The following is a 9,211-nucleotide window of genomic DNA, read 5'->3' on the forward strand; positions in this document are numbered from 1 at the left end:
CGCCCCCCACCCCCTGCCACAATCTCTGCACTTTTATTCCCCTGTGAGTGAACAGGAGGATAAAGTGCTCTCCTTTCAGGAGCAGACTTCCACAGATCAGATCACAGCCCTCTGTGACTGGACAGATCATCCTCTGCACACAGCATCCCTCCACCGACCATCGCCCCTGGAGCGCTCCTGCAAGAGAGTGGCTGTGGTCCGAGCCCCGCCGCACTCCGGTGCAGCCTCACGTGAGCTACAGCTCAAGTGCTTTTCCAAGGAGAGCACCCGTGGGAACCCAAATCAGCTTTTCCCTTCATCCCAGCCGTGACAAACACTCCACAGCACAGGACACACATTTAATGCAAAACTCAAGGACTCAGATGGCGTATGAAATGCTGATGAGCAGCCAGTCACGCTCTCTGCGAGCACACACTGCACACAGATGGCTTTCTCTGGGCAGAGAGGTGCCCCTCACGTAGGAGGGAGCCTGTATGCCCAGGGACACTGGGGAAGAGGAGCTGACCCTTGCTAGAAGACACTTGCCAGCAGAGCAGGCAGCATCTGCACACAGCTGCCATCCCCGGGCAAAGAAAGAGCAGCCAGTGTTAGAGGGAGCTGTTTGCATTTGAACAGCATGCATCAAACCCCAAACAGAGAAGCTTTGAAAATGGAGCCGATTCCTTCCACAGCTCCCACGAGCCTCAGAATGACTTGGCAACGAGTGAGCAGCTCTGCAGCAGAGTCACGCAAGCACAGGGAAAGACAAATGTTGCCATTTTTAGGTTAGCCTGAAGGAGCTCATCACAAGGGCTCAGCTCATCTCCATCCCCATATAACCAACACCACCGAGTCGGAGCAGGGAGGAGCTGGGATTTCTCTTAAAGAGAAGGTTCCAGTGCCCAGGCACGGGGGAGAGCTCTCGCAGGTCAGAGCCTCAGCTCTGCTCTGGGAATCCACGGGGCAGGTACATGTTGCTGAAACCTCTTCTCGGCTCTGCAGAAACTGCTCATTGTGAGAGCTGACGGAAGAACACAGCACCAGGCTCCATGGCACTCTGCTGCCAACCAGCAACCACCTCACTTACTCCCTGTCTCGGCACTAGAGCTCCACTGCCTCACCTCAGGCAGCTGCCTGCAGGGAAAGGAAAAGCCAGAGTTCACCAGAACCCCAGGTCAGCCCCACTGCAACCGCCTCCCTTCTGGCTCCAGGCCCCTGCAGCATGTTTGTGTTCAGGAGAGCAGCCGGGCTCTCTGGCTGAGGAAGGAAGAACCTCTCAGCTGCACCTACACTCACCTTGGCTCGTCCAGGGAGCGAACGCGCCGGCCTAGATAAGCCCTTCAGTGCTTGTGCTCAGAAAGAGAGCACCACGCCTACGGCTACATCCGCGGCAGCAGCGCCACCCATTTGAGCCCCTCTAGATGCTGTTTTGAGTTCTCCAAGAGTTAGTCCCGTTTCCCTGCATTCAAAACCCAGATCTTAACATCCAGCGTGAAGATCTTGAGGTGCTCAGCACAAGGACAGCATGGGGCAGACCCTGCCCTGCGCCCCACCGCCCAAAATCAAGCCTGCCACAGCCTCACCCAACCTTTCCCATCACACCCCCAACGGGCAAGGCAGAGAGGGTATCTTACAAAGTAGATGTCTGTGACTGGCACGTCATCTTCATCCGAGGCCTGGCTGGCTGGTTCGGAGGCCTGGCTGGCGGTCTCCACCTCTATCGTAGCTGTGGATGTGACAATGGCACAGGCTGAAGCCACCTCTCTGGAGAGGAGAAGAAACGACAGTCTAGTCACTGTGATCGGAAAAGGAGCAAGCAAGACTGTGTGATTTATTACAGAGGAGCTGAGGATGCTCCACTGTCACACCCAGAAAGATCAGAAAGAACAGCGTTCAGCTTCACCGAACTGTCTGGGGGAGCACCCATCTCTCCAGGAAAGCTGGGGCTCTGCAAAGCCGGTCTCCAGCACAAGTTGCCACAGAGCAAATGACACAGGGTGGGGCTCTGCAAAGCTGCCCAATGCTCCCAAACACTCACTCTTTGTCATCTTCAGGAGCTATGATCTCAACATCACACTTGGGCTCCAGCTCGACACTGATCTGCTGAAGCTCCTCCTCGACCCGCACCTCCTCGTGTGACCTGGAAACAGGAGAGAGACAGGCCCAGAGGCTCAGTGAGGCACTAGTCAGACACAGTCGGCAATTTTAGGTCAGCCTGAGTCAGTCCTGGGTCAGCCTGGCCGATCTGTGCTGGTCTGCCCTGACACTGGCAGCACCGACCTCCCAGCACAGCCCGAGCTCTTGGTTTCGGCTCAGAGGGAGCCATCAGACCTCCCAAGACCGAGCATTTGGAAAACCAAAACTCCCAGGCAAGAGAGTCAGTCCTGCCAGGCTGCAATGCTCAAGACTAACAAGGTGGGAAAAGAGGACAAGAGGAAAGCGATCAATCAGCCAGTGCTGCAGAAAAGATGGGCAGTGTCCCATGGAGTCCAGGAGGAAAGAGGAGAATTGGCCTCCAGGGAAAACCTCTGTCCAGAGCTAGCCTGGCATTATCCATCAGCTGCACAAGGGGCAAAGGGCCAAAGCCTCCAACCTCTTCCGAGACTCCCAGCGCACCAAAGCCGCTCAGGCGCTCCAGGGTTAACATGAGATTTATCTGCACGCTTAGGAGCTGTTTGTGACAGTCTTCAATTTAATACCTCATGCTATTAAAGTAATTGCTTGTGCGAGTGGGGCTGGCTCCATAGTCCTTGTGGGAAGGAGGAGCAGGCACCTGCCAAGCCGAGGGCACAGCCTCAGGGAAGGGACGAGCTCCGGGTCACTGGCAGTGATGTCCTGCTCCGCGCTGTCCCCGGCTGGGAGCCAGAGCCGGAGCCGGCACGGGCGGGGAGCCGGCAGGCGGCACTGCTGTCCAGCTCGCTGCTGGAACCGGCTCCTCTCCTCCTTGCAGGGGTGGATCTCAGAAACCCGGAGGGAATTCCCCAGCTGATTAGAATAATCAGAAGTGTGACACATTCTTGAGCAAATTGGGTAAGGTCTTTTTCATTTCAGCTCAGGAATGTATATTCGTGCTTTAATAAGGTTGTTCTTGCACTGGCTTTCACCAGGGGATCACAGAGAGCTCTACAAACACACAGCTTCCTGCTCCCCGCAAAGGGCATGCTGGACACCGGCACCAGAAATGGAGAAACAAGGCAAAAAACAGCAAAGACCACACTTGTGTGGGGCGGCTGTAGCTGTGGCAAGTCTCTGACAGACAGATCTACTCTTGACCAAGTCGCTAAGCTCCCTGTATGGCCCAGGGACAGTCCCTTCTAGGACACGACTCACACAACCTATTTCTGGATGAGCAGTCACATCCTACAGCAACTCCCTCCGTTGGGTGCCAGAGGAGTCCAGGGTAAGGTGGGTGAAGTCACCGCGTTTTGCCAAACAGGTCCCACCACTGCTGCCCGAGTTCAAGCCTCCAATTCTCAGCAATTTCAGACAACACATTCTGCAGGTGGTGAGGTGCTCTGCCAGTCCCTGACATTTCAACAGGTGCTGCAAATCAACAGCAAGTAGGTCCTCGCCCTCCAGTGACACGAATTTGCCAAGACTCAGTGACATGCAGCATCCACAGGTATTTTCATTAAGAAATACCATGGAAAGAGGTTTTTTTATGGTGTATGTTGTCTGAAGCTCAGCAAATCACTAAAGCTAGGAATGAGGGGAGATGTCTGTAAGATGGTGCAAACCCTCATCTTCCAAAGTCCTTGCCTTCCTCTGAAGCACTAAACACCAACTGCAGGGAGAGAGGATGTCAGCCTGTCCAGCAGCTCCTCTGGCTACAGCAGAGACAGAGTCTCTGACGTGCATTTCAATGTCTGTGCCTACAACACTTTCAAGATGTCCTGGAAAGTCAGGACAAAGTCAGCAGCAAACGCAGGGTCCTCATGCAGATCCTGCTGGCATAGGCAACAGGGTCATCTTTACTGGTGCAAAAATATGCAAGAGAATTATATGATATGAGCCTCTAAATCCTGACGTCCCTATGCAGTAGGGGATTTTTGTCCTTCCTTGCCCTTGGCTATAAGCCACAACAGGAGTGAAAAAAACCCCGCAAAGTACCCGAGTTTCTGAAAACACTGGAAGCTACTTCTCTAGGGACTAAGGGTGCTCAGTGTCTCACAAAGTCAAAGCCCTTTCCCATATTCACACCCACTGCACCAGGCGGCAGGCATATGCACAGGGGAGGACGTTCCTGCTGTTAGGGCTCACTTCCCCACAGGGGGACATAAACAACCTTCCGTGATTCTGGTGCTGGTTGGGTGGGTCAATTTGGACAACTCTGTTGTCCCCTTTCTCATCAAATAACAAACGAAATATTTAAGATTCCCTGCAAAGCATCGAGAGATCTGCTTGTGGGGAAAATTCAGTGTAAGAAATGGGGATCATTTGATTACAAGAAGAAGCCCATCGTCCTGCAGAGGACCACGCCAAAATCTTGTGGCTGCTGAGATTCACATTCAGCCGTCCATGAGACCGTTGCACAAGGCCAAACGTGAGGTCTCAGTGCAGCAGCACAAGAGATGAGACACTTTTCTCACCTGCCATCCTGCCCCGAGGAGTGTGTGCGCCTCCTGCGGAGAGAAACCAGAATAGTAGAGTTAGAGGAGGAATTTAAGACAGAAATCCTACACTGCCCCCAAATCTAACTCCCCACGCCATGAAGGAGATGTTCTACTTAACAGCTGACACTTCTCCCAGCAATAATTAATCCCATCAAAGCTGTGTCTGCTTGCTCCCAGGAGAGATTTAATTAAAATCGGTCATTAGCATTCCAGAGCATAGAGCAGCCTGCCAAGATCTGCACCACGAAGAGGAACGGCAGCCGCTCGACTCCAGGGGGAGCAGGGGACGAGTGCTGTCCTCACCTGTACCTGGGCTGCTCAGAGGTCTCCGAAGGGGATCGCTCGGGAACAGAGAGAGATGTTGAAGATAGCGTCGTGGCAATGGAGGCCGTGGTAGCTTCTTCAAAGGAAGGAGGTGTGCAGGGTAGCAGGTCTGGCCTGCCTGCTGGCCCAGAGGGGAGGGCAGGAGAGATGCAGGAAGAAAAACACGAGTGGGTCAAACACCAACACCTTCCCTACAGCCCTAGGTGAGGCTGTTCTACCATCAACCCGCACTGGGACTGGTCACTTCAAACCACCAACAGGCAAGAAGTTTATCTGGGTTCACGAATGCCACAGCTTCTCCCAAGGAATCCTCCAGAGAGGGCCAGTAAGCACCATTCCCAGCACGGCAGACAGACGCTACGGGAAATGTATAATGCCCATGAAGACATCTCAGTAGTAACCAAAGCTGGATTAAAGGCTTGGATCACCAGAGATAAATATCCAAGTGAATTAAGAGATGAATTGAATGTTCAGTGCTTTGCACGAGTAGAAATCTAACACCTGTGCGCTCGAGGGACTGTCCCTCACCACTCAGCTGTAAACCCAGCCCAGACAGAGGAGATGCAAAGGCAGCACAGAACCAGGCCATTTCTCTTTTTTTCAATGGTAAGATCTTGCCCTTTATAACTGTCCAAACATTACAGTCCTGCCGTTCCAAGTGTCTCCTCCCACACCACTTTTTTTTTTTTTTTTTAGGGTGGAAAACTTAACTTTCTGATCACTTCTGGCTATGACTGCTGGTGCCAGTTGGCAGCGGCTGCCTCGCGGCAGCAACGCAAACAACCATTTTACCACAGAACCATACAGTGCTGCAAAGACGGGATTCGGTCTTCTTCCATACAGAGGCGTTGCTTCCCCAATCAACTAACTGCTACTGTTTTTTTTTTTTTTTTTAGGGTGGAAAACTTAACTTTCTGATCACTTCTGGCTATGACTGCTGGTGCCAGTTGGCAGCGGCTGCCTCGCGGCAGCAACGCAAACAACCATTTTACCACAGAACCATACAGTGCTGCAAAGACGGGATTCGGTCTTCTTCCATACAGAGGCGTTGCTTCCCCAATCAACTAACTGCTACTGCTGGGACAACATGCAAACAACCATTTTACCGCAGAGCCATACAGTGCTGCAAAGACGGGATTCAGTCTTCTTCCATGCAGAGGCATTGCTTCCCCAATCAACTAACTGCTACTGCTGGGACAACACAATACACTCTTACCTTCCCCCCTGTCCTGGTTAAGTTTAGCACCTGCAAAGCACAGCAAGACATGCAGTGAAGAGCTGCCCACCCAGGAAGAGAGGTGGTTGGTGCACAGTGGGGAACTCAACGAGAACAGGGGAGGATCCTGAGGAACTGCTAGAAAAAAAGAGGGTCATCACACAGCTATCAAACGAGACCATTACCTTCATCGTCAAGGGTGGGGTAACTCCTGGCCGCACGAAGATCATACTGCGTTTCGTCCTTTTCAGAGGGAAGCTGGCTAGCTGAGAAAGCAGCCGTGGGACCAGCCGTCTTGACAGCTAGCAAGGCACTGCGCCCTTTCTTTGAGGGGGACGACTTCAGAGCTGGGGGAGAAGAGTGAAAGAAGATGAAATGACCACCAACTGTCACACCAAAGGCACTTCTGCCTTCCAGGGAGCGGCCTCTGCCCTCAGACACGCACACACGTGCCCTGCAATTGCCACCTCCAGAGGGCAGCTCCTGGGTGGGAGTCTGAGCAGACCACAGCCAGCCACGTCAACCTGAGGGCTCTGCGGTTCTCCCGCTTTGCTCTGTATCACAGTGGAAAAGCCTGCTCGGGCTCCAGCCCCGAAACCCTCCGTGTGGATTGAGGCAGCAAGAGGGAGATAAGGCTCTGCCTCGCCCACATCACAAGGGCAGCAGCTCCTGCTCTAGGTACTTACAGGAATTCTTTCGAAACACTGTGTTGGTCATGAATTTGAAGAATCTCTCTGCATAAAAGCTGGGTCTGTGTACTGACACCGTGTCCTACAAAAGCAAGAAGCAATTGTTTAATTTTAAAATTATCCCTCAAGGGCAGAATTTCTATAACAACCAATGCAGTCACTTTTATTCCAACGTTTAGCACTGAGAGAGCTTTAAAATGGAAAGGCTTAACTGAAACGATCTGATTAATGCTATAAATAAGCCTGAAGCATTGCCTTTGATTTGATTGCACTTGATTATATTCTCGCTGTAATTTTATAATGGATTTTGGTGATTTTATTCATTTGCAGACTTGCTGGATTTTTCAGATATTGGCCTGATTACATACATGAAATTTCTTCTGGCTTTGCTGTCTGACATTCAGAGCACACCTGGGTACCTTTGCATATGACATGGACACCACAATTCAGTCAAGGGTCTCCAGACATTTCAAACGTTTTGCACTTTTTGTTTAAAATAGTAAAACTGAGGCTGTCGCAGCTTCTGATGTTTGACTATGACTTGGCATCTACACATTGCCTTTTTATTTCAGGGAAGCTAGGATATGCAATGCTGAAAAATAGCCGCACATCCAAGGTTGCTCTTTTGTAAATATGCACCTGGCTGCTGCAGGAGACAAGACAGAAGGGAAACGCTCAAAGAGATTTATTAACAGATAGCTTACTGAAGCGGAAACACAGCCAGTCACCAAAGAGAGCAAACGCAGGGCTCCTCGACACGTACATGAATGCATGCGCCTTGTGCATACAGCTCATGGTATCGTGGGGAGGAAGAAAATGACAGATGGGAGCAGAGGAGGAAAGCTGGTAGCACGACAGCTCAACATGGGAGGAGATGGAGTGAGCAGGAAAACCTAATTGGGAATAAGTGGCACTACACCGCTGTGGAGGCATAAGAGGCAAGAACTGTTCCTTTAATCAGCTTCAACTGTGCCAGTTCAGGCACTATAAATAGCAAGGTAATCGGCAGCAACGAGCACGAACAAAGCCAAGGCAGGTAATCCTGCTGAGGCCTCTGCAGGCACTCACCCCATCATGGACAAGGGCCTTCCAGGTATGTTCCAGCTTCTTGATGAACCTAATGCCAGGGGAGAAGTGGAGAGAAAAAGAAAGAGACAGATTCAGGAACGCACTCTATATCTAAACCACCTTTCACACTCCAACAGGAGAGATCGCTGAGCTGCAAATGATTCCCCCTTCATCCGGAGTGCAGCTTTCCTCCAGCCAAGAGAGGTCGGCTCAGCACACCGGCGTCTCTGCAGTCAGGTCACGACTGCCTGGGAACAGGGAAGGAGGAGATGGGCTGGAAGAGGGGCAGAAAAACCACCTTCCATCCCTGCAGACATGCCACCCATCCCAGGCACAGAGACAGGAAACGTCTTTATGAGTAACTCATTAGAAAAATGGCTCCGTGTCACCAGCTGTTCTAAGGACACGATGAAAATCCACAGGCCCCGACACACATCAACAGCTGGCTTTAGGCAGCCTGCCTACTCATTATCAAACTCTTCAGGACAGGAAAATCTTCCTGCTTGCATTCAGTCTTAAAATAGATGTTAACGCACTTAGAGGACAGATGACTGCGAAGTTACCTACCTGTAGGATTGAAGGATATCTATTATTCCTACATGCAGGAGGAGACGCTCTCCTTTGCCGTTCACTGCTGGGATTCCTCCCATCCTGCAGATAAAACAAAACCTCAGCGAGTGCAGTCTCAAAAAAAGCAGTTGTAATGCCCCCAAGACCTGCGAAAGGGCGGATGGCAGCACTGAAAGGAAGGCTCTGGTGTGGTCACACACAACCCAAAACCTGCAAAGCCCCTTTGTGCACAGCCATGGGAAGTCACCTCACAGGAGGTGTCCCAGGGTTTGTCACCAAACACCAGGACAGGACCTGTGTCACACGGCAACAGCTCTGACTGGGCCAGAAAGCACCACATCATTTTCTTCTTCGCTGCAGGACATTTTATTCTGGGGATCAGATTATTTATCAGGTCAGTGTGAGCTGTCTGCTTATTAGGGCAGCAAACTTCTAGGGATGAGGGTATTTCCAGTCCCCCCCAGACTGCCAAGGTGCAGCAACCACTAGCACCAGCACACCACAGAAGCATGCAGGTATCAGGCGGGACACTGCAATTAGTGCTTGAAAGAATGGAAACACCAAAGTATTATTCTGGCTCCATCGTGACTGATCCTCCATCAAAACTGGAGCAGCTGGTTTCAGACGGCAACAAACAGCAAAGTCCAGCGGTTGTTAGCAAGCTTGGTCGGCAGAGCCACTGTGCAGCCCAAGAGCCACAGACTGGGCACAGCGCAGGATGGCTTTTGGACAATCCCCACCCCCCCCCCCCC

At 51.8% G+C, this 9,211-nt stretch overlaps 1 protein-coding gene across 1 annotated transcript in view; it reads right to left on the reverse strand.

Moving 5' to 3' along the window:
- PIP5K1C (phosphatidylinositol-4-phosphate 5-kinase, type I, gamma) overlaps nt 1–9,211 on the reverse strand; it is a gene marked incomplete at its 5' end in the record, with an annotated part of 21,411 nt that overhangs the window by 3,449 nt on the left and 8,751 nt on the right. Inside the window, 8 exons of the mRNA XM_010086784.1 lie at nt 1,614–1,743; nt 2,018–2,119; nt 4,569–4,601; nt 4,896–5,034; nt 6,318–6,479; nt 6,819–6,903; nt 7,890–7,938; nt 8,457–8,540. Coding sequence (XP_010085086.1) covers nt 1,614–1,743; nt 2,018–2,119; nt 4,569–4,601; nt 4,896–5,034; nt 6,318–6,479; nt 6,819–6,903; nt 7,890–7,938; nt 8,457–8,540 — 784 coding nt within the window. The remainder of the gene's footprint in view (nt 1–1,613; nt 1,744–2,017; nt 2,120–4,568; nt 4,602–4,895; nt 5,035–6,317; nt 6,480–6,818; nt 6,904–7,889; nt 7,939–8,456; nt 8,541–9,211) is intronic.

Source organism: Pterocles gutturalis, unplaced genomic scaffold (assembly GCF_000699245.1).
Source record: "Pterocles gutturalis isolate BGI_N339 unplaced genomic scaffold, ASM69924v1 scaffold21851, whole genome shotgun sequence".
Lineage (NCBI taxonomy): Eukaryota > Metazoa > Chordata > Aves > Pterocliformes > Pteroclidae > Pterocles > Pterocles gutturalis.